The sequence below is a fragment of the Scyliorhinus canicula genome, chromosome 9 (assembly GCF_902713615.1).
Source record: "Scyliorhinus canicula chromosome 9, sScyCan1.1, whole genome shotgun sequence".
In the NCBI taxonomy this organism is placed as follows: Eukaryota; Metazoa; Chordata; class Chondrichthyes; order Carcharhiniformes; family Scyliorhinidae; genus Scyliorhinus; species Scyliorhinus canicula.
Window position 1 is genome coordinate 45,981,127 of NC_052154.1, and position 25,895 is coordinate 46,007,021.

Below are 25,895 nucleotides of genomic sequence, written 5' to 3' on the forward strand. Positions count from 1 at the left end.
TTCTGTAGAGATGCTTCACTCAGAGGGACAATTTTAACTCCCAGCAAAAATGGTCAGCAATCCTGGAGACAGATTTTGTTGGGTGACTGGCAGGTTTTAAATGTTGGGCCTCTGTTGAATGCCACCAGCAGGCTGCTACCCCTTTTGGATAGAAAGTGTTGGCAGTGGGATGAAGATTGGATGGTCCAGAAGCCACTGGCCTGTACCAGGAAAATGTTGCCGGCAGCCAGTTAACTCCATGAGTGGGCAGGGGTGGTTTGACGTTCTTGCCACTGGGAAAAGGGGAAGCCCAGGTGCTGCCTGTTCTTGGCCCCAGTGAGAAACGTTATTTATTTTAACCTAAGTAACGAGCTGGCTTCATAGCAGCTCTGGCTGGGCAATTATGCCCACTCTGCTGCTTAGGAGGTATTAAAATGCCATCAGTGTGCCATGTCCAGCATGGGATCTCAATTTGCATTTATCATTGAGGCTCAGCCAGAGGCTGGTAAGAACCTCATCTGCCACGAAAACGAAAGGCATTAAAATAGGGCATTGGTGTGGAGTGCAAAATGGAACCGCTACACTTTAACTGTTTGTCCACTCCTTTCAAACCAACGAGGAAAAATTTTAAAATTCCTTTCCTAAATCCGATTCCGACGCTGAACAACATCAGCAATTCTGAAAGGCTTCTTTAACAAACACATCACCTATCGAGTTCTGGAGCAGGATCATTTAGACTCAAAAGGTTAACTCTGTTCCTCTCTCCACAGATACCACAGAGTGTGTCCAGCATTTTCTGTTTTTACATCGCCTATTGGATGTACGAGTCGAAAATTTCCAAAACAATGAACAGGTAAGACAAAGTCCAGTGATTGTGTTACAATGAAAGAACACACTGCAAGTTTTTTTAAAAATAGTTGATAGGTACCTTTAGTGGTGGATTAATTGGTTCCATTGTGAGAAAAGGAAACGGGAAAAGACCCAGTCCTTTTATGTTCTGAACATAAATCATTAGTTTATACCAGATTTTTTTTCTTGTTACTTAGATGGAAACTTGCTTTGTTCACAGAATTTCCATTAAACATTCTGCTGGGTTTTCATATCAGCACTCAAAAGAAAGGCTTATTCCTCCAGATCATTGGCAAACTTCCAAAATGAAGAAATGTTCTTTGTATACAGACATTTCATCACTGACTCAAACGCAGCACTAACTTGAACCAAATAGAAAAATCACTGCAAGGATAGTTATATTTTATTTGTCATACCTCATCTCTTTCACAATGAGGTTCGAAACAAATTCTTTTGCTTCTTCAGACACATTTTCAAATCCTTCTGCGTCAAAGTCCCAGTTTGCATTAATGACATTGTTCATGGTTTCAGTGTCGTGATCACCCAAGAAAGGGGACAGGCCGCTCACCCTGGAAAGGTAAACATTCATCACTTATATGTGCAGAGAATCAACAATTTTATTCATTTTAACAACTCATAAAAATGGTTTGGTGTGATATTGGGGTCAGCAGCACTAGTTCTGGTTGCTATTTGGGGATCAAAATGGTGAGTGCATACTTTGCGGCACATTGCGCTGAACACCGTTCAGCTGAGGGACTTAGCATAGATACAGTGAATGCCGACTGGATGTGTGCAGAGCAGGCAGATCATGATGCCAATCAGTGTGCAATAATGATGTGACACGGACAGTGCCATTTTGGAACTCAACAATCAGCTCACACACTCTCTAACATTTCACAGCCGAACATATGTTCAGCAGCAAGAAGGACCCACTTACACCAACATTATTTAAAGGGACAGAATCCCTACAGTGCAGAAGGAGGCCTTTCGGCCCATCGAGCCTGCATCGACCCTCCAAAAGAGCACCCTATCTAGGCCACACAAGTCTATCCCCATAACCCACCTAACCTTTGGACACTAAGGGGCAATTTAGCATGGCCAGTCCACCTAAACTGATCATCTTTGGGCTGTGGGAGGAAACCAGAGCACCCGGAGGAAACCCACGCAGACAGAGGGAGAAAGTGCAAACTCCACACAGACAGTCACCCGAGGTCGGCATTGAACCCTGGTGCTAACCACTGTGCTCATTATTGCTTACAGGTTACTTTTTTAATATAAATTTAGAGTACCTAATTCATGGCAGCCATGCTGGATCACAAAATTACAGTTTCCTGCCTGACGATAATCTTAGTACCATTCGTCTCCATAAAGATGTACAGTGAGAATTATTTGCTTATATGAAAACCAGAACCTACGGCAAACATGGCATTAATGGGGTGTGTACACAAACTGCACAGAACCGAAACTGACTTCCATCACAGTGGAATGGTAGCGTTTCTGTATTCCACTGAATTGTCCTATACCCCTCAACATTACAAAATGAGGCATCTGTTCAGCACCATTCTGATGCACAATCAATGGACACATAGATGAAGTCTGAACGAAAGGCTTTAATTCGCAAGAAGTGGACCCGGCAGCAGACGTACAGAAGAATGGCTGGCTGCCGGGGAACACGGGTTCTTATACCCAGCCTCGTAGGCGGAGCTACCTTCCTCTCAGCCAATCGGCTGAGAGGCACACGATACCTGGGCCAATGGGCAGCGAGTCCTCTGCACCAATGGCAGCTCACACTCCCAGGTACCGTAATACCCCTAGTCATGTTACCACACATTCATTGCTGTCTTTAAGTTCCTTTTTGCTAATACATGAAGTTTTTCTCCAGTGACTTCAGAGTTTCTACACCCCACTGTTCCAATTAATCGTGCCACTGAAAAGTACGAGGCCTAGTTTTGTGATCAGTGACAAAGCAAGGGCATTTATTGCTAAACACGAAGAAAGTTAGGGCAGCACGGTAGCATGGTGGTTAGCATAAATGCTTCACAGCTCCAGGATCCCAGGTTTGATTCCCGGCTGGGTCACTGTCTGTGCGGAGTCTGCACGTCCTCCCCGTGTGTGCGTGGGTTTCCTCCGGGTGCTCCGGTTTCCTCCCACAGTCCAAAGATGTGCGGGTTAGGTGGATTGGCTATGCTAAAATTGCCCTTAGTGTCCTAAAAAATAAGGTTAATGGGGGGGGGTTGTTGGGTTACTGGTATAGGGTGGATACGTTGACTTGAGTAGGGTGATCATTGCTTGGCACAACATCGAGGGCCGAAGGGCCTGTTCTGTGCTGTACTGTTCTATGTCCTATGTTCTAAAGCTGCCCACAGGATGTAGCGAGCTCCGTGCAGTGGTTTTCACCCCTCCCAGCAGCAGTTTAAATCTGGCGTCAAGTCAAGGGGGTTCAGCAGCAGTGACATCAGCAAGCAGGTAAGTAACCAATCACATTGAAGTATTCACATATAGCAAACCAGGAAGTTAAAAGCACTTAATGTCCTTCACTTTTAACATAACATTTTGGATAGAGAAATCAATGATTTTTATTGGATTAAGGGAGAAGCTAAAATAAAGGTGGTTAATAAAATGCAGTTGTTCCTCATCTGATTCTGTGAAATGCAGCACTGCAAATCTTTCAGGAAGACCAGAATAGACAATCAAGTGCTGTTTCTTGTGATTTTTCTCCAGTACATCATAGGAGAAGACATTGAATATGGTGAGTGACAGTAAGCAATGTAGCCTCACTGCTACATGACCTAGTTCAGTGAGCTCATCCATCATGTGGATCAAGGAACTTGACATATCAAAGAAAGTCTTTGCTCGGCTCAGAATTCCTGATGCTGCTTGTCTCATAGGACACCAATGGCCCATATCTAGAAGAACTTATCTGTTCTGACGTCAGTATGGGTGCAATAGTCTTTTCCCATCTTTACTGTTAAAGTGACTGTTTCACCAATTTTAATCTTAAGTCATTCTGAACATGCTCCCTGTAAGCTATCTGAGATAGAAGATTATCTGCAAAGCATTGGATACATACAACATGTAGGTAATGACGCCCACACTCCACATGTCCGTGGAGAATGAAACATAATCGTAATTCACCACTTCTGGAGCAAGGAATTCTGGGGTACCAAAATTAACTTTCAGTTTCTCTCTTGGCTTGTACCTAAAAAAAGAAAAGATTTGTTGAATTGACCATTAAAAGTCAGATCTACTTTGTGTATTTTATTAAATCCTACTGCTGCTCCCTAAGCAGCCCAATGTTATGGTAATTGAAGAAAGCAGAAAACCACCTTGGTGCTCCGCTGTTGCACTGCTAAGGTGATAGGGTCTAGGCTGCTGACCCTGTTCCCCACAGAACATATTCTGAAACCGCCAATAGTGTCACTGATTAAAGCCAAACAGGTCAAATTAGAAAGTAAATATCACTGGTACATGCTCATAGATTGACCCTGGGAGAGGCCTTGAAATAACTTCCCTTAATCAGCTGGAGAAGAGTGAGTTACACAAGGAAAGAAAGTAATTGCAAATAGAATGATTTTTTTTCTTTTATTCTTTAACAACACTTGTTTTCGTTATGACAAACCTATTTTGATCATTAGAATTTCAAATTCAATTAATAATACTTTGGTGATGTGGAACAGGTTCAGCATCAACTTGAAATGATTGCTCCAATGTATCATCATAACTTTAATAATACACTGCATAGGTGAATTGAAGTAGAGACTTTTTTTAATTCACTTTTACGGGATGTGGGCTTCACTGGCTAGGCCAGCATTTGCTTCCCATCCCTAATTGCCCTTGAGAAGGTGGCAGTGAGATGGCTTATATATATATAGAACATAGAACAGTACAGCACAGAACAGGCCCTTCGGCCCTCGATGTTGTGCCGAGCAATGATCACCCTACTCAAACCCACGTATCCACCCTATACCCGCAACCCAACAACTCCCCCCCTTAACCTTACTATTAGGACACTACGGGCAATTTAGCATGGCCAATCCACCTAACCCGCACATCTTTGGACTGTGGGAGGAAACCGGAGCACCCGGAGGAAACCCATGCACACACGGGGAGGATGTGCAGACTCCGCACAGACAGTGACCCAGCCGGGAATCGAATCTGGGACCCTGGAGCTGTGAAGCATTTATGCTAACCAACATGCCCGTGCTTCTTGAACTCTGTAGTCCATGTGGTCTAGGTACACCCACTGTGCTATTAGGGATGGAGTTCCAGGATTCTGACCCAACAACAATGAAGGAACAGTGATATATTTCCAAGTCAGAATGGCTGGCGAGGAGCTTGGAGGGGAACCTCCAGCTTGTGCTGCTCCAATATACCTGCTGCCCTTGTCCTTCTAGATAGTAGTCACCATGGGTCTGAAATGTGCTGCATAAGAAGCCTTGGTGAGTTCCTGCAGTACATCTTGTAGATGGTACATATTTCTATTGCTGTGCATCGATGGTGGAGGGAGTAAATGTTTGTAGATGGGGTGCCATTCAAGCTGACTGCTTTGTCCAGGATGGTGTCAAGCTTCTTGAGTGTTGTTGGAGCTGTAATCACCCAGGCAAGTGAACAATATTCCATCACACTCCTGACTTGTAGGTGGTGGACAGGATTTGAGGAGTAAGGAGGTTAGTTACTCATCACAGGATTCCTAGCCTCTGACCTGCTCTTGTGGCCACAGTATTTATATGGCTAGTCCAGTTCAGTTTCTGGTCAATGGTAACCCTCAAGATGTTGATAGTGGAGGATTCAGTGATGGTAATGCCATTGAATGTCAAGGGGCGATAGTTTGATTCTTTCTTGTATGGAGATGGTCATTGCCTGGCAACAAATGTTACTTGCCACTTGCCAGTCCAAGCATGGATATCATTCAGGTCTTGTTGCATTTGCACTTCGATTGCTTCAATATATGCGGATTTGTAAATGGTGCTGAACATTGTGCAATCATCAGTGAACATTCCCACTTCTGACTTTATGTTGGAAGGAAGGTCATTGATGAAGCAGCTGAAGATAGTTGTGCCTAGGACACTACCCTGAGGAACCCCTGCAGTGATGCCTCAGGACTTAGATGACTGCCGCAAACAACCATAACCACCTTCCATTGTGCTAGGTATGATTCCAACCAGTAAAGAGTTTTCCCCTTGATTCCCATTGACTCCAGTTTTGCTAGGGCTCCTTAATGCCATACTTGGTCAAATGCAGTGTTAATGTCAAGGGCCACTCTCCCCTCACCTCTGGAGTTCAGCTCTTTTGTCCAAGTTTGAAGGCTGTAATGAGGTCAGGAGACAAGTGACCCTATGTGGGAACCTGACAGGGCCTAGTTTTGTGCCCGATTAAATTGGATTATTTAAATTAAAGAATTGGGCCCCTTAAATCAAACTGCAGTCAAACCTCAGGCAGGCTGTTGGGAATTCAGACTTGACCAAAGTCAAATACACAACCAACAGACCTACTTCTAGAAACATGTCTGGAACCCACCCTTCAATCATCCATCAGGAGATCGTCGCACCCTATTGATATGCACTGGTCTATTGTCAGTAGCCCAAATTGAGCCAGACTGTCGGGCACCCAGAGTTTCTGCCGTTACCTTATATGGGAACAGGTTATGGGCAGACCACACCACCAGAGATGGACAACTGGGGCGGACTCACGTGTCCTGTCAAATGGTCATCAACCAGACCATTGGGTGCGGAGACCCCCTCCCGAGGCCTCATTGGCAGAAAGCCAGAGAAATTGGCAAAAGGACGTAAAGGGAGAGGAGATAAAAATAGGCACCCGAGGCACATCAGCAGTGAGGTAATGCAGAGGCAATTGAGACATCTGACCAGAGGTGGAAGGAAGCAGCGTTTGAGACCCACCTTCACAACAACGGACCTGAGAGACTCTGAGAATCGGATCTATGACTCAACCGAAGTCATCTTTACGGTTAATATAACGAATAACGAAAATTTAAGGGTAAATATTGTTGTTGAGAAATAAAGTTGGTTTGATTTTATACTTGTGTTGCCTTTTGTTCTCCTCACTATTAAAGACATCTGGGTAAAACTTTGATGAAAACACTAGTCAAAGTATCTGAGATTTTACAGATACCATACCTGGTGGAACCCAAACTGAATGTCAGTGAGCAGGTTATTGCTGAGTGCCACTTGATAGCACTTTTGATGACCCTTCCATCACTTTACTGTTGATTGAGAGTAGACTGATGTTGTGGTAATTGGCTGGGTTGGATTTGTCCTGCTTCTTGTGTACAGGACATACCTGGGCAATTTTCCACATTGTCAGGTAGCTGCCAATGTAGCTGTACCAGAACAGCTTCATTAGGGGCACAGCAAGTTCTGGAGCACACGTATCTCATACTATTGTCGGACTTTTGTCAAGCCCCATAGCCTTTGCAGTATTCAGTGCCTTCGACTGTTTCTTGACATCATGTGGAATGAATCAAATTAGCTGAAGATTGGCATCTGTGATGCTGGGGACCTCTGGAGGAAACCAAGATGGATTATCTACTCTACACTTCTGGCTGAAGATTATTGTGAGTGCTTCAGAAGCCTTGTCTTTTACACTGATATGCTAGCCCATCCATCACTCATGATGGGGATATTTGTGGAGCCACCTCCTCCAATGAGTTGTTCAATTGTCTACCACCATTCCTGACTGGATGTGGCAGGACTGCAGAGCTTAGATCTGATCCATTAATTGTGGGACCACTTAGTTCTGTCTATCATTTGCTGGTAATGTTATTTGGCACGCAAGTAGTGTGGTGGTCGCTCCTACCAATACTGTCATGGACAGATGCATCTGCAATAGGCAGAGTGGTGAGGATGGGGTCTCGTGTGTTTTTCCCTCCTGTTGGTTGCCTCATCACCTGTCGCAATCCCAGTCATTTAGGACCTGGCCCGCTCCGTCAGTAGCGGTGCTACTGAGCCACTCTTGGTGATGGATATTGAAGTCCCCCACCCAGAGTATATTCCGTGTCCTTGCCACCCACAGTGCTTCCTTCAAGTGGTGTTCAACATGGAGGAATACTGATTCATTAGCTGAAGGTGGACAGTCAGGGCCGGCCCAAGGCACCGGCAACTCGGGCAGTCGCCCGGGGCGCCATGTGCTAGGGGGCGCCAGAGACTCGGGTCCCGCGCATGCGCAGTTGGGCCGGTGCCAACCAGCGCATGCGTGGTGGCCGCCCTCCCCCAGGGCGGCCCCCTCCGCACCCCCCCTCCTCCCGCCCTCCTCCGGCCGCCCCCCCCCTCCGTCCGCCCCCCCCCTCGGCCCCGCCCCTTGGCCCTACCCCGCCCCTCGACCCCTCCCCCCTGCCTCGGGCCCACCCCCCCTGCCTCGGGCCTGCCCCCCCACCTCGGGCCCGCCCCCCCCCCGCCGCCTCTGGCCCCCCCCCCCCGCCTCGCCCCCCCCCCCCGCCTCGGCCCCCCCCCAGCCCCCCTCGGGCCCGCCCCCCCTCGGCCCCCCCCGGCCCCGCCCCCCCCCCCCCCCCGGCCCCCCCCCCCCCCGAAGGTCGCCGAAGTTCAGCTTGCCCGGGGCGCCAGCAACCCTAGGGCCGGCGCTGTGGACAGTACATGGTAATCAGCAGGAGGTTTCCTTGCCCATGTTTGAACTGAAGCCACGAGACATCATTGGGTCCAGGGTTGATGTTGAGGACTCCCAGGGCAACTTCCTCACGATTGTATACCACTGTACCACCACCTCTGCTGGGTCTGTCCTGCTGGTGGGACAGGACATCCCCAGGGATGATGCTGGTGGTGTCTGGGACAATATCTTTAAGGTATGATTCCGTGAGTATAACTATGTCAGGCTGTTACTTGACTAGTCTGTGGGATCTCCCAATTTTGGCACCAGCCCCCAGATGTTAGCAAGGAGGACTTTGCAGGGTCGACTGGGCTTTTGTCCATTTAACAGGGAAGACCTGTACCGACAAACAATGTTGAAAGTGCTTTTACGGGAGTCCATCTGCCCATGGCCCATCCCAAAGTGGTGACCCTGATATGAAATTGTGCTGTTGAAAACTGTTTATATTTGCCACGACTGGGTGGTTAAATCAGAGGGAGAGAGTGAAAACAGAATTGCAGCAGAACGACACTGAATCTAATGGGAATTTCAAACATGCAGCTCCAATCATTACATAGTGGACAGAAATGTTATTCTACTTCTCCCCATCCAAGTACACAGTTTGACTGCAAGAGCATCCATTGCCAATCCTGATTCTGTCTTCAGCTACGTAACACTTGCCAGTATTAGTCACTAGATGGCGACCAGGACCAGGAAACCAGACTGATTTTACTTCTGGACTGCTCAGAAGCACTGATGCCAACTTTACTGTTTTAGTTCCACATCTTTGTTTAATATGGAACAAGGTTAAAACATGGGACCATCTCAGCCTCAGTCCCATACCAGTGTTCACATAAATGGAATTGTGAGGCTCATAGATGTTTGTAAAATCTATAATATTGATTTTTTGGGACATTGTGACAATGATTTATCAGGGAACCGAACTGATATTGGCAATTAGAATTATTTTACTTGAATCAAATAACTGTTAAATAGATTTATGTAGTTCTTACCTTCTAGCCAGACCAAAATCAATAATTTTGATCTGATTTCCTGTGTTGTTCACACACAAAATATTTTCTGGCTGTAGGACACAACAAAAGCATTTTCATCACAAAACAGATCCTGGTATAAGCAGAAGTTTAAAGCCACTAGCTTTGTTCATACGTCACGTGACTACTCAAAAAAAAGCACAATCCAACAATTATCTCATGCAAGAAAACTTTAACTTCTTTCTAAAATTAATCAATAAATTAGTTATTTTTTATTTTTCTGTTCTGTGACGTCCTGTCCCATTTTCCCAGCCAAAAGCTCCTGCTGTTTAACAACTGATTGGTTGCAAGAGACATGGAATGACTCCATGGTTTTCCGTGTCTCACAAAGCATTTTGCCCTCGTGCAATTCCGTGTGGAATTCATGAATTTGCTGTGTGATAAATGACGCTTTTTCTCATCACTCTGGGGAGGTATCTACCTTTCACAAAATTATCTCTCATCTATAGTATTGACAATTAAACTGACTCATTTTTAATGTCAATTATATTTTTTTAAACAAAGTTTATCTGGAAGAGTTCACCTGAGGATGGAGCTGTGCTCCGAAAGCTAGCGATTCGCAACAAACCTTAGGCTGGTGTTGTCAGACCTCTTACTGTTCTCTTACATTGTGCAGGCTTCAGTTATGAAAATTGCTCCTTAACCACGACATTGCAAATTTGTTACACCCTGGCGCTGCCCATGCCAGCTGCCAGTGCCAGGCTGGCACCCAGGTGACAGTGCCAAGGTGCCAGGCTGACACTGCCAGGGTGCCCAGGTGGCACTGCCAGGGTGCCCAGGTGGCACTGCCAGGGTGCCCAGGTGGCACTGCCAGGGTGCCCAGGTGGCACTGCCAGGGTGCCCAGGTGGCATTAGCAGTGCCAGCACACTGCATGACTCTATGGGCACCATCCTACGGCCACACTGCGCCAGAAAAGCAGCTCACCATGGTGCAGCGAGGCCGTTGAAAGACCCCGCTCCCGGGATATATCCAGCTCGCAGCGCCCTGTGAGAATCAACGCAATCTCGCGAGACTTTGCAATGTGATTCCCTCCCACAATGGGCAGGTTCACCTTTTAGCAAATCTGCAGTTAGCCTCACTCTAATATGCAGATTCCCAAGGTACCTGAGGTTTTCGGATTCAATCCCTTCGCTGTTCAGCACTGGTCTCCACAAACGGGGACCAGATGGGATGGCACTCGTAGGGGTCTCTCAGGGGATTGGAGATGCCCAGCTGTATGCCCTTTGGGCAGGGTGGTGCCATCCTGGCACCATGATAGTGCCACCTGGGAGCTAGCTTGCCCCATATTGCAATCGGGGTGGGGGTAGGTCATGGATTATTTTCAGGGCCTCAGAGATCGGGATGCCCTTGCTTCAATGGGGAGTTTTGGCAAGTGGGGCTTCCCATTATAAATAACGGGGCTATGTACGGCCTCGGCCCTGCTTTTCCAATTCAGGCCCCTTATTCAACATGAGTCACGTTGAATAGCCACGTGTTTCTCGGCACTGCGAGTGCTGGGAAACATGCGGCTAAATGCGCTCGCTCGGGGACTTTGTTCCCTTTTGGGCAATCGCGCCCTATGATTAGTTTACAGCAACAATATTGATAATTAACAATAAACTTCAAGTTGACTAATCATGAACTTAAATACAAACAAAGGTGGTTAAATAAATGGTAATTCAGTAGTGGGTTTAGAATGGAGGTGTGTCTGTGAATATAAACATACCTTAAGATCTAAATGAAGGACATACTGTTGATGTAAGTATTGAACACCTTCACAGATCTGCTTGACAAAGATGATCGTGTCCAATTCTGTCAGATTATAGTTTTCATCAATGATACGGTCAAACAACTCTCCACCTCCAACACTGCAATCAACATAATTAGAATTAGAATTAGAATTAGAACAGTACAGCACAGAACAGGCCCTTCGGCCCTCGATGTTGTGCCGAACAATGATCACCCTACTTAAACCCACGTAACCTGTATACCCATAACCCAACAATCCCCCCATTAACCTTACACTACGGGCAATTTAGCATGGCCAATTCACCTAACCCGCACATCTTTGGACTGTGGGAGGAAACCGGAGCACCCGGAGGAAACCCACGCACACACGGGGAGGACGTGCAGACTCCACACAGACAGTGACCCAGCCGGGAATCGAACCTGGGACCCTGGAGCTGTGAAGCATTGATGCTAACCACCATGCTACCGTGAGGCCCCTAATGTTCTGATGTAATTCAATTTAACAGCATCTTCAATTAGTTTTCCCTTTTCTTAAACAGATATTTTCTCAGGAGATTTATTCCCGGTGTTTGGCCTTTTGGAGTGTTGTGAGCACAGTATAGCAAAGAAAGTCACTGATTCTCTCTTGCTTAGCACTTCCCCTGCCAACTGATTCTTTAGTTGGCGTTGTGGGATCTGGTACATCCACCTAAATAGGGCCTTGGTTCAACGTCTCATTGAAAAAAATCACACTTTTCTCAGCGCCACAATCCGTCAGCGCCTCACCAAAAAATCAATTTAAACTTTGTCCTCAAGCCTCTTGATTGAGAATTGAATTTATAACCTACTGACTTAGATAGAAGAATGCTCAAACTATACTAACACTGACACTTGAGTGAAGACAGATCTGAGCTAAAAATGTATTTGCAGTCACTGTTAGCACCTCTTCATGGCTTCCAGTATAAGATATCTGAAACACCGTATAATGAATTTTGTATGCCCCCAATAATAGAGTACTGAAGTGACACTCTAGTTCATGGAGTGCTGAGACCTAGAACTGAGAGCAATCAGCCTAGGCAACTAAAGTTCGGGGCCTTATTTCTAAGTGTTCTTATCACTGAAATGTTTAAAAATAAATTCACCAATAGCATTGGGCAGATTTTTCTAAGGGCAATACAGAGTATTGTGTGCAAATGGAACTCAATCTCCAATCTTTCATCGAATTGAGTATCCTTAAAATTACAAATGAATTAAATATAAGGCAAATCGAATCAGGAGCAAGGACCGGGGAATCATATATTGAATATCCAGAATAAAACACACTGACGTTTACATCCAATCCTGCAATTCCATCAAACCAGACTCAGAGCTTGGGAACTTAGCCAGGCAAAATTCACCCGTACCTACTGGTCGGATCATACAGTTTTTGTCTTTGCAGAGAAGTTAATCAATATGTAAGGTAATTCCTGAGCTTTCTGATTGGCTCTGTCATGCGCCATTGACAAAGCTGTTTACCAAGTATGGACAATTTGGCAGCGCTGATAATCAATAAGGATTGCCCTACAATCCACATTAGCAGCAGCCAACAGAGTTCAGGCAGCAGAAATAGCGGTTTTAAAGGAATTACAGAATCAAGTTCCTATTATTGAAACCCGAGAGGATTTTTCAGAACCCCTGAAGCATTCAGAGAGTTCCACACTAACCCCCCCCCCCCCCCCCCCCCCCCCGCCAACATACCGTCAGAATCAAAGGCCTGAATTCATTCACACTGCTGTGCCAGCTGCTAAGCTGTACATGATTTCATGTTTTTGTTTGTGTACGCATGACAGCCACAGGTGATGCATTTGTGTTGTAAATAATTATAGGGAGCAAAGAGTTATTTATTCTAAGGTTCAAAATGTACAGTAAAAAGTCTTACAACACCAGGTTAAAATCCAACAGGTTAGTTTCGAATCACTAGCTTTCGGAGCCAAACCTGTTGGACTTTAACCTGGTTTTGTAAGACTTCTTACTGTGCTCACCCCAGTCCAACGCCGGCATCTCCATATCTTTTCAAAATGTAGTGCACAGAGTCTCAGAATTTTAAAGGACATTTCCTGCTATTTTTCTGTGGTGCTATAAGAGCCACTTACTATTCCATAATCAAGGTGACATTGTTCTTGGCTTCAAAGGCATCATAAAGCTGGATCAGGTTGACATGACTTAACTGATTCATGACAGTTATTTCATTTTTTACTTCCTCCTAAATCAGAAGAGAATTCAAAGTAAGAACAAGCTATTTGGTGACCGATGAACTCTTACTCGTGAATTATATCAGGATATTCTAGTTAGTGTCCAGGAATATATACTTTGAGTTTATCTTCCTCCTTTCTTTCTTAAAGGCACTGATTCATTTTGGGACTCAGTTCCGTGGACATCACCCACTTTCCAATTCCCTACAGTGTGGTTCAATGTGTACAAGGAGAAACTAGGGAATGATCAGAAGTGTAAACTTGGCTGACTTTTCCTTTCCAGGGGACAGGTACCAAAACAATGATAGTGCCCCTACTACTGCCACCAGTAAATTAGCTGGCACAGATCTAAATGTATACCTGGCACCTTTATATTATTTATTTTCATGCTAATTGGAGCACTACCCAACTGGGCCATAAGAGAAACATCTTTGCTTGCAGGATTTGACAATGTATTAGCTTTGTCAACACTCAAATAAAATTACAAAAATACACTGTGAAGTGTGAAATGGACACATATAGAAACCAGCAATTTCCCAGATTTGGCACTTCATCTGTGTTAAACTATTTGATCTCAGCCTGGGCAACAATATGATCACTTATATTAATCCCCAGGCTAGGAGGATGTGGAAAATGTGTATGCAGCGACATAAGGTGAGTCTGGAGATTGACTCTTTATCAATTCAGTTGTCTCACAGTCAGACAGCCTTGTATCTAGGATCACACCATTGTGTAAGATGGAAAAAGGCTGACAGAATCTGTGAAACCGTACACCACCTCCAAGAAAGAAGAGAAAACCGAGGAAGAAAATGTGCTCAAAAGGAAAATCATTTGAAATCCTTTCACCTCCTCTGTTCACCTTTCACAGAATCTATATAGGCTGGTACAGTCATGTGCTGTCATTCTGCAATTAGAAATAAATCAGCAGTTTTCACTCAGGATTCTAAAAAAAATTATGTTGACTTGACTGTACAATGGCATTGATGGCATTGCTCCAACCCTATTAACAGGTAGGGTGGGTTTGCCCTTCAGATGCCAATCTGTTAATCTCAGCCATGTCATCAAGTGGAGTTAGGCAGTTTCCCCAAGAAACAGACAATGATTGTAAGAGTCCATCCATATTATTTCAATGCACCTACTTGTAACCAAAAATGTTCACTGACTAAGCTATGGGAGTTAATATTACATGTGTCCACTCTGCAAAACTCAACTATTCTAAATGTGAACATTCCATAATGATCAAAATATGTTCTTGAAAAAACATTAGCATTGACATTTATAGAGTGCAGAATTTTCAAAAATGTCCAAATAACATCCACTTTGTGTTTTAATGACATTAAGGTGCATGCAGAACTGCCTGGATAGATACTCAGATATTAATTGTTACAGATTATAACCCTGGTTGGCAATCGTGCTGGCTAGGCTCAATTAAGGAAGGCCAAACAAGTAACATTAAAAAAAACAAAGCTGTAAATCATTGCAGCATCTACGTCATCCACTAAGCTTTCAGCATGAAACACTCCCCAGGTGACTGCAGTTAATCAAACTGATGCCATCTTGACAAAGTTATTTTAAGAAAGGAATTTACCCTGTCCTTTGGTCCTTTTACTTTGATTATTTTGGCAGCGAGTTCGAGTCCTGTTGATTTTTCTGCACATTTAAGGACTTGGCCAAACCGACCTCTGCCATTTAAAGAAAATACAAGAGTATAAACTTAATTTGCATACCACAGGAAATATCATATCAGATTACTGCATAAACTTTATTATCCACCTAATTGCTGTGTGTTTCTAATTTACTAAGTTAACTAAATAAATTGTAGTTTCTAGAGAGAGTGATATTTATAAGGAGTATGGTGTGAAATGATAATTTCTAAAAGATTGTTAATACCGGGGTTACATTAACAAGCGCTGGAACACAATCAGCTGCCTCTTTAAAATATCTGCTGTGCTAAATGAAAAGGTCAACTCCTTCCACCTGTATTAGGTGCTGTATGGTGCCCAATAACAACATTTTAAACAACTTACATGTTTCTCCACTTTTCTACCGTTCTCATTTGGGGGCACTGGTTCTTAATCAAATGAAGTTACATGGGTGCTGTTGTCACTGTCCCCCTCTCCTCCATTGTAGAAACTGGTAACAGCAGCAAGCTATTTTAAGATTAGCGCGTGGGCGGGGGTGGGGATGGTGGATGCACATTAACCCAGTATAATTTTATCTTCACTTGACATTCACATCCAGCAGGGTTTACCCAGATAGAACTCTGACCCTTCTGTCTCCTTCCCAGCTCAAGGATGATGAAGTCAATTATAGCCACCCACCATCCCAAAGTCTCTGTGCTGACACCAGGGGCGAAATTCTCCGACCCCCAGCAGGGTCGGAGAATCGCCTGGGGCCGCCGCAAATCCCGCCCCCGCCGTGGCAGAGATTCTCCGCCACCCGGGAAGTGGCGGTGGCGGGAATCTCGCCACTCCGATCGGCGAGGCCTCTGCTGTGATTCTCCGGCCCGGATGGGCCGAAGTCCCGCCGCTGGAAGGCCTCTCCCACCGCCAGGGTTTGAACCACCTCTGTAACGGCGGGATCAGCGGCGTGAGCGGGCCCCGGGGTCCTGGGGGGGGGGGGGGCGGGGGGCGAACGAACCCCGGGGGGTGCCCCCACGGTGGCCTGGCCCGCGATCGGGGCCCCCCGCTCAGACTCCGGGCCAGTGCCCTGGGTGCACTCTTTCTCCTTCCGCGGCCGCCACGGCCTCCGCCATGGCGGAAGCGGAAGAGAAACCCACATCGCGCATGCGCAGGTGGTGACGTCACTGCCGGCGCATGCGCTGACCGGCAAAAGCCTTTCGGCCAGCCCCGCTGCCGGGGGCGCTGGTTTTTTGCGCCAGTCTTCTGGTGCCAACCGCTCTGGCGTGGGGCTAGCCCCCAAAGGTGGGGAGAATTCCCCACCTTTTGGGAGGCCAGACCCCGGAGTGGTTGGCGCCACTCCCCTATGCCAGGATCCCCCGTCACGCCAGGTAGGGGAGAATCCCGCCCCAGGTCAGCCATCACAGGCCAGAGATTGAGCCTGGTCTGCATTCTTCAATGTGACAACATGCAGTCAATTTACCCAGTAAGGCATCAGAAAAGCAATTGTGTATGAACTCTATGCATCTCAGGAAATGTATCTTAATATAATTAATAAAGATCATAAATTTACAGCAATTTTAAAGTAATAATAATCTAAAACATTCAAGTTGTGACTGTGCAATGGAAAATGATTATTAATCTTTCAGTGTGACCTTCCGAGAAGAGAATAGATGTATAATAACATAAGAACATAAGAACTAGGAGCAGGAGTAGGCCATTTGGCCCCTCGAGCCTGCTTTGCCATTCAATGAGATCATGGCCGATCTTTTGTGGACTCAGCTCCACTTTGTGGCCCGAAAACCATAACCCTTAATCCCTTTATTCTTCAAAAAACTATCTATCTTTATCTTATAAACATTTAATGAAGGAGCCTCAACTGCTTCACTGGGCAAGGAATTCCATAGATTCACAACCTTTTGGGTGAAGAAGTTCCACCTAAGCTCAGTCTTAAATCTACTTCCACTTATTTTGAGGCTATGCCCCCTAGTTCTGCTTTCACCTGCCAGTGGAAACAACCTGCCTGCATCTATCCTATCTATTCCCTTCATAATTTTATATGTTTCTATAAGAATCCTTCTAAGTTCCAACGAGTACAGTCCCAGTCTACTCAACCTCTCCTCGTAATCCAACCCCCTCAACTCTGGGATTAATGAGGTCATTATGTTAGGAAAATTGGCTGGAGGCTATTCTGGACGAGTGCATTCTAACTGCAGCAGACATGATTTAAAAGCCTGATACTTAGCATTATGGGTTTCAATTACATTGTACTTCTTTACATTACTACTGCTTTCATTTTAATTTATGTTCTTCAACTGAAATTTGAGGTAATACTCCTTAACGCTGTACAGTGAATATTTGCCCAATAATTAAACACCCTCATAGCTATCTCCTTTCCACGGGCTATTATTGGTCGGTAGTTGATCAAAATGACCAAAAGATCTGAAGAATAACCTACCCTCCCAGCACCTCATCGTGGTGAACTGTGTATGATGAGGTTACAAGAACTTGCTTAGTGGTTACTATGCGATGGCTGAAGGGGGCTGGAGGTGAGGGGTCATCATCTGAAAAAGAAAATCAAACTTTACAATTGGCATCACATTACAGTTTTACAAATATTGGATGAAAGTGAAAAATTTGAAGCTGGATGTAATGATGCGATCATGAAATATCAACTCACCAATAATGATATTTTGATCCTTTGGCTTCTCAACAGGTCCTTGGTTTTCTTGTGCCTTGTTTGTGATTTCTGCAGATCCTGTTTCACTCTTTGCCAAATCAGCCACTTCTGTGATTTTCTCAGGTTCTTTGCTTGCTTTCTGAACTTCTTTTGGACTCTTTGATTCACTGCCTATGTCGGATTTGCACTTGTTTTCTACTTTGTTTTGACAGCTCTGAGCAGTTTTCTCACTTTTCTGGCCTGTTTGGGGTTTGATAGTTTTTAAAGCTTTTTCGTGAGTTACAGCTGGTTTGGCCAATTTATTGACCCTTACATCTGGCGCTGTGCCGGGTTCCTTTTCCTTTGCTGTTTTATGCAATACAGTCACGCTCGTGTCTTCTTTGGGCTTTTGCTGTGCTTTGTGCTTTTTCTGAGGTTCTTTCGGCCCTTCACATGTTGTAGGTACAAGCACCTTGGTGGCGGTTGACTCTGAATCGGCCTTTTCTGCAGGAATGATTGGTATTCCATGTATTGTTTCAGAAGGCCTGAAAAATAATTGCATAATTAATTAAGCAGCAACTTTTCTTTGAGTGATCATTCAGTTTGTATAAATGTAAATCCTCCTTTATTAGGAGAATAGGGTAGCTTTAGAACAAACAGCACAGTTTCTTTAGGCCACTATTAATCAAGGCAAGGTTTATAAATCACTACCGATTTATAAGAATGTATGTATGAAGACTGGGCAGTGCCATAATTTGGTCTTGGGACCTAAATTTCAATGTAACTTGGCTCAGAGAATGGCAGCTCCCTCTCTAATTGATTATCTGATTTATTGACATTGGCAGTGTTTCTGTAACAACACAATTTCTTTGTTAGAGAATCTGCCCCATATCAGCCTTGTTATAATGAGGAGTGCAAACTTTATCTACTACCAGCCAAAGGAAACTGTGGTTAGACTATGTAGTGCCAAGGTTTGACCATATTAGTTTGGTCACTGAGACACAAGGGAGATGTTTAAGCACAGGAGATAGTGCAGAAAAAGAACCACAAAGTTGATCCCGAGGCTGAAGACCTCAGTTATGACAAAAGACAGGAGAACCATAAGGTTGTCAGTATCGAAAAGAGAGAGCATATTGTGGTATTTTTAAAGGATAGACTTGCAGATCACGAAGGTACAAACAAACAAGAGTTTTATTGGAAAGGTGTTTACCCTACAGGCTGTTAGGATAGGCTGCCCATTTGTCTGTGCAAATGTCCGATGATGCTATCAATATGTCCCGTGAGCGGACTCTTAAAGTGACCTTGTTCCAACTAGAAACAAGAATGAATACGCAACAATTTCCTCCCCCTTTACATAGAGGTTCCTGCAATGAAACACGATATAACCTTAATGATCAACATTTACAATATGAACAATTATTAAACACAATGGGCTGGATTTTCCGGACCACCAGCCATGTCTTACTCTGTGCTGTGCCGTGTGCTGGTGGCAGGATTCTCTCTTCCCACCGCTTGTCCTACTGAAGCCATTACCAGGACACCCACGGGTGGGTGTGCGGTACCAGTGGGAAAAGAGAATCCCAATGGCCGGAGAATTACGACCATCAGCCAATGAGTTAGATGATGCGGAGCATGTCGATTTCTCTGGGATTGTTAGTGAAACCCAGGCATCTGCATTCTCGTGTTGACTGCGGCCTCTGGTGTTTTTAGTTGCGTTTGGATGTTGCCCGTAGTTGGCTCAACCGGAGTCGACCTCGTGTCTGGAGGTTGACTCAGTGGTGGAGTCTCCTCAACTGAGGTACTGTTGTCCACTGTTGTTTCAGGTATTGTCAGGTTCCCAGGGTTAGGTTTTTACTTGGCTCAGTTTGCTGCAGACTACCGGTTGACTCTGTCTCTGGCAACCTTGTTCTAGTTGCTAAAAGGTGATCAGTGCGTCTCCTCCACACTACATCATCGCGGATTTGAATGGTGTAGGGGACCAGTCCTGTCTGTGCTAATAGTATTTAATTTAGATTTGATTTAGATTTGTTGTCACATGTACCGAGGTACAGTGAAAAGTATTGTTCTGCGTACAGTCCAGGCAGATTGTTCCATCAGTCCATAAATCGGGTCATTCAGGAGTCTGGTAACAGTGGAGAAGAATCTATTTTTGAATCTGTTAGCGCGTGTTCTCAGACTTTTGTATCTGCTGCCCATTGGAAGAGGTTAGAAGAGAGTATAACAGGGTGGGAGGGGTCTTTGATTATGCTGCCCGCTATCCCAAGGCAGCGGGAGGTGCAGACAGGGCCAATGAATGGTAGACAGGTTTGCGTGATGGACTTGGCGGTTCTCTGTAGTTTCTTACGGTCTTGGGCCAAGCGGTTACCATGCCAGGCTGTGATACAGCCAGATAGGATGCTTTCTGTCGTGTAAAAATTGGTAAGAGTCAATGTGGACACGCTAATTTTCCTTAATTTTCTGAGGATGTTGAGGGGTTGTTATGCTTTCTTGGTCATAGCATCGATGCAGATGGACCAGGACAGATTGTTGGTGATATGTACACCTAGGAATTTGAAGCTGCCAACCATCTCCACCTCGACACCATTGATGCAGACGGGGGGACTTCCTGAAGTCAATTAGCAGCTCCTTAGTTTTTCTGACATTCTGGGAGAGATTGTTGTGGTTACAACACTACACTAGGTTCTCTATCTCCCTCATGTATTCTGACTCATCGTTGTTTGAGATATGACCCACTATGGTCGTGTCATCAGAAACTTGTAGATGGAGTTAGAGCTGAATTTTGCCACACAGTCCAGTGTGTATAAGGAGTATAGTAGGGGGCTAAGCACGCAGCCTTGTGGGGCCTGGGTAGTGAGGACTATCGGTGAGGATAAGTTCTTTTTTATCCTTATTGATTGTGGTCAATGGGTCAGGAAGTCGAGGATCCAGTTTCAGAGAGAGGAGCGAAGTCTTAAGTTTTGGAGTTTGGATACGAGCTTGGCTGGGACTATGGTGTTGAAGGCGAATAGGAGTCTGACGTAAGACTCATTATTGTTGAGATACCCCAGTGGTGAGTGTAAGGCCAGGAAGATAGCGTCTACTGTGCACTGGTTGTGGTGGTATGCAAATTGCAGTGGGTCAAGGCAATCTGGAAGTATGGAGTTGATGTGTCTCATGGCCAACCTCTCAAAATGTTTCATGATGGATGTCAAAGCCACTGGACGGTAGTCGTTGAGGCACGTTGCCTGGTTCTTCTTTGGCACAGGTATGATGATGATGGTGGTCTTCTTGAAGCAGATGGAAACGTCGGAACGGAGTAGGGAAAGGTTGAAGATGTCTGCGAACAACCCGCCAGTTGGTCTGCGCAGGATCTGAGTACATGACCAGGGACTCTGTCAGGACCCATCACTTTCCATGGGTTCACTTTCAAGAAGGCCAATCTGACTTTGGAGGCTGTGACAGTAGGTATGGATGTGTCTGAGGCTGTTGGGGCAGTTGACAATGGTTTGTTGGCTTCCTGCTGAAAATGAGCATAGAATGCATTGAGTTCATCGGGGAGGGGTCCGGTGTTGCCAGTGATTCTACTCTGGCAGGTATCCACTTTTCATTGATGGTGTAGTTCCTTGCCAATATTTGCTGAGTTTACTGAAAAACACAGCATTTAGCCTTGTTCCCCCGTCACAAAACCTGACTTTGCTGTTTCCTCTCAACTCCATCTGGGTTTTGAAACACCCCCAGCTCTCAACCATTGTTGCAGGGTATTTGCTACTCACAGTGTTCCCGGTACTGTTCCAGATCTTTCAAGGCAGTGCACATGGCAAGCTTCTTTTCAATGTTGTTTCCTCTGAAATCTATGTTTAAATTTTGATTTCTTCAATGGCTGTTACCGATATTTGGTACCCCTCCATTGCCAGCTTTGGTGTAGTGGTGTTTTTAGCTTCTTAATCCTTTTCAGATGTCTACGCATGGATTGACAATATTTCTATTTTGTTTACTTCTCTGGGAGTCTGCCAGCATGGCTCCAACCTCTTTGTCGCCAGTTTTCTTTGCAGTATTTTTAAAGGATAAGATTGCAGACCGTGAAGGTACAAAGAAACAAGAGCTTTATTGGAAAAGTGTTTCCACTTCAGTCTATTAGAATAGAATGCCTGTTTGCCCACACAAATGGCTGATGACATCACATGATTGGATTCATACTGGGAATAAACATGAATACATAGCAACACTGTAATGGTAATATTGGCAGTGAATGATTGAACTCTCTGATCCTTCAGTGACAAATGCATTCCCCAAATAGCTGGGAAATAATACGAATATGAAACCGTATGTAGACGGAATCAGGAACAGTACAGCCTATCTCTCATACACATCCAAGACAATGAAGCCTGACACAGAATGGTACAATAGGTCATTCATGAACATGTTTAGGGGAATTGGTCCCAGATTGATAATGTGTGACTGGGTCACACTATGGCAAAAATGGACAGGTTAGGTTTAATTTGATTGACCAGTTTGTACTGAAACATAAATAGGTATATATCAACATTAAGAAAGGACTTGAATGCATGGTGCTGTCTCTTGAAATGCATGCAACCCCTAGCACTACTTGATTTACAACGGATGTCCATGGCTATCCATGCGCACAGTTCAATAAATGTTAATATCAGTCAGGAGAATATCAGAATGTTGAAACTTTATTTTATTATATAACTGAGGATTAGAGGTTGCAATGACATTCCCAGAACAGTAAAAAACGTTATCCTCAGGCAATCTGGTCAGTACTAAGTGATTCTGAGCCCATCAGTACCATTCTGAGATATTCTAATTGCCTATTACAATCACTGTGAAATTATTAATTTGGCAAACTTAATATCACCACTGATTTTAATAGGTAGGAGAATGGGAGATTGAAGCTGTGATGATTCATTTTTAAAAACCTTTTCAAGGGTCTCTGTGGAGTAAAGTCCCAACGAATTATGGAATACAGCCATGAGTTATTCACCATAATTTCCAAGAATTTTTTCACCATAATAATAATGTTACCACAGTGTGGTGAATGTATTCACCATAATGCATGCATGATACCATAACCTGTGACCTATGACCCAGAAGTGGTGATATGAACTGTTTCCAGGTACTGTACTGTAACCCCGGTATGGCTCCGCCTCTGGCTCCGCCCACACCGGGGCCATGTATAGGCCGGCCTCTTGTGGACGGCATTCATCTGTACTACTGACTCTGGCTAGGCAAGTTCATGACTAATAAAGCCTACTGTTCAGTCGGTCTCTTTGCCTCACTGTGAATTGAAGGTATATCACATAGGTGATGCAAATTTTCAGCAAAGTGAGACCCATTATTTTATCTTGTAGAGGTTTATGAGATAGGTAACTACATGGAAAAGATAAACCGGAATATTTACGTTAAATAACGAGAATTTAAGTGGATATGGTATCATTGTGGTTATTTATTGGCCCAATAATCCAGAGGTCTGGATCAATGATCTAAAAGTATGAGTTCAGAACCCACCACGGAAGTTGGGAAATTTGAATTCAGTTCATTAAATAAATCTGAAGTAAAAAGCTAATTGCTCGATTGCAGATGTTGCCAATCTTGTTATCTGCTAGAGTGTTAAAGGAGATTAATGGAATAATTATCTCTTTTATTTGGAGCAAAAGAAGCCTTGTCTAAACTAATGTGGCAGGGGTTAGGAATCATAACAGTAAGCCATCAAGTGTAGAGACTGGGGATGAACATGGTACCAGGGCCAGGCTGGCTAAGAGGAAGGGCAGGCTGGGGGAGGTCAAACTCAGTGGGCCTGGAGGTCTGGAGGGCATCTGCTTCAATGCACAGAGTATAACAGGTAAAACAGATGAAATTAGAGCCTTGATTCATGCACGGAACTTGGATGTGGTTGCACTAATGGAGACTTGGGTAAAAAAAGGGACATGACTGGCAGCTAAATGTTACGGGATAATAGTGTTTTAGGCGAGACAGAGGGGAAGGTAAAAGAGGTGGGTGAGTTGCAATACTGGTTAGAGAACATATTACAGCTGTACAGAGGGAGGACACCTTGGAAAAATCAAGTAATGAGGCACTGTGGTAGAGCTCAGAAACAGGAAGGAGGCAGTCACTATGATGGCAGTGTACTACAGGCCTCCCAACAGCCCATGGGAGGTTAAAGAACAAATATGTAAGCAGATTCTGGATAGATGTAGAAATAATAGGGTTGTTGTAGTGGGAACCTTTAATTTTCCTCATATTCGGAACAATATGTGGATAGTCTGACTAGAGAGGGGGCTTCACGGGATCTAGTACTCGAGAATGAACCTGGCCAGGTCATCAATGTTGCAGTGGAGGAGCATGTGGCAAACATTGATCACAATTCTGTAAGCTTTCAGATACTCATGGAAACGGACGAGTGGTGTCCGAGGGTTAAGGTGCTAAATTGGGAGAAGGCTACGGCATGTGGGAGTCTTTTTAAGGAGCAGTTGATGGGAGTGCAGGACAGGCATGTACCGATGAAAAGGAAAGACAGGAAAGGCAAGATTCAGGAAGCGTGGATGACTAGGAAAATTGCGAGTCTAGTCAAAAAGAGAAAAGATGCATACATGAGGTCTAGGCAACTAAAAACAGATGAAGCACTTGAAGAATACAGGGAAAGTAGAAAATAGCTCAAACAGGGAGTTAGGGGAAAAAGGGGGTCACAAAATGTCTTTGGCAGACAGGATTAAGGAGAATCCCAAGGCATTTTATACATATATTAGGAACAAGAGGGTAGCTGGAGAAATAATTGGTCCACTCAAGGACAAAGGAGGAAAATGATGCATAGAACCACTGGAATTGGGTGAGATCCTTAATGAGTACTTTGCATTGATATTCACAAAGAAGAAGGACACGTTGATTGGCGGTGTCTCAGAGGGCTTTGTAAACACTTTAGAACAAGTAATTGTTGCAAGGGAGGAAGTGTCAGGTGTGTTAAAAAGCATTAAGGTGGACAAATCCCCAGGGCCAGATGACATCTATCTCAGATTGCTGAAGGAGAGAAGAGATGAAATTGCTGGGCCTTAACAGAAATCTTTGTTTCCTCTTTGGCCTCAGGTGAGGTCCCAGAGGATTGGAGGATAGCCAATGTTGTCCCGTTATTTAAGAAGGGTAGCAAGGATAACCCGGGTAATTATAGACCAGTGAGCTTGATATCAGTGATAGTGAAATTGTTGTTTCAGAGCTAGGATCTATTCACATTTGGAAGTGAATGGTCCTATTGGCGACAGACAGCATGGTTTTGTACGAGCAAGATCATGTCTCACTAATTTAACTGAGTTTTTTGAGCAGGTGACAAAATGATTGATGAGGGTAGGGCTGTGGATGTTGTCTATATGGACTTTAGCAAAGCATTTGACAAGGTCCCTCATTGCAGGCTGGTGCAAAAGATTAAATCACACGGGGTCAGAGGTGAACTATCTAGATGGACTCAGAACTGCCTTGGCCATAGAAGACAAAGGGTAGCAGTGGAAAGGTGTTTTTCCAATTGGAGGTCTGTAACTAGTGGTGTTCCACAGGGATCAGTACTGGGACCTCTGATGTCTGTAATATATATAAATAACTTGGAGAAAACGTAACTGGTCTGATTAGCAAGTTTGTGGCTGATACTAAAATTGCAGGAGTTGTCGATAGTGATGAAGATTGTCAGAGAATACAGCAGGATATAGATAGGCTGAAAAATTGGGCAGAGAAATGGCAGATGGAATTTAACCCGGACAAATGCGAGATAATGCCTTTTGGTGGATCCAATTCAGATGGGAGCTATAAAATAAATGGTAGAACCATCAGCAGCATAGACACAGAGAGATCTGGGTGTGCAGGTCCACAGATCCTTAAAAGTGGCAGCACAGGTGGAAATGGTGGTAAAGAAAACATATGGCATGCTTACCTTCATCAGATGGGGCATCGAGTATAAAAGTTGGCAAATTATATTACAGTTATATAGAACGTTGGTTAGGCCACATTTGGAATACTGTGTCCAATTCTGGTCATCGCACTGCCAGAAGGATGTGGAGGCTTTGGAGAGAGTACAGAAAAGGTTTACCAGAATGTTGCCTGGTGTGGAGGGTATTAGCTATGAGGAGAGATTGAATAAACTGGGATTGTTCTCCCTAGAGAGACGGAGACTGAGGGGAAACCTGATAGATGTTTATAAAATTATGAGGGGTATAGTAGGGTGAA

At 44.6% G+C, this 25,895-nt stretch overlaps 1 protein-coding gene across 2 annotated transcripts in view; it reads right to left on the bottom strand.

The window, feature by feature from the left end:
• Positions 1 to 25,895, bottom strand: part of mylk3 (myosin light chain kinase 3) — a 53,182-nt gene that overhangs the window by 6,053 nt on the left and 21,234 nt on the right. For both annotated transcript variants that reach the window (XM_038806639.1, XM_038806638.1), the window contains exons 4-11: positions 17,715 to 18,238; positions 17,493 to 17,598; positions 15,004 to 15,097; positions 13,317 to 13,426; positions 11,183 to 11,324; positions 9,438 to 9,508; positions 3,899 to 4,027; positions 1,245 to 1,397 (exon numbers count right to left, since the gene is read on the bottom strand). In XM_038806639.1, the coding sequence (XP_038662567.1) occupies positions 1,245 to 1,397; positions 3,899 to 4,027; positions 9,438 to 9,508; positions 11,183 to 11,324; positions 13,317 to 13,426; positions 15,004 to 15,097; positions 17,493 to 17,598; positions 17,715 to 18,238 (1,329 nt within the window). The remainder of the gene's footprint in view (positions 1 to 1,244; positions 1,398 to 3,898; positions 4,028 to 9,437; positions 9,509 to 11,182; positions 11,325 to 13,316; positions 13,427 to 15,003; positions 15,098 to 17,492; positions 17,599 to 17,714; positions 18,239 to 25,895) is intronic.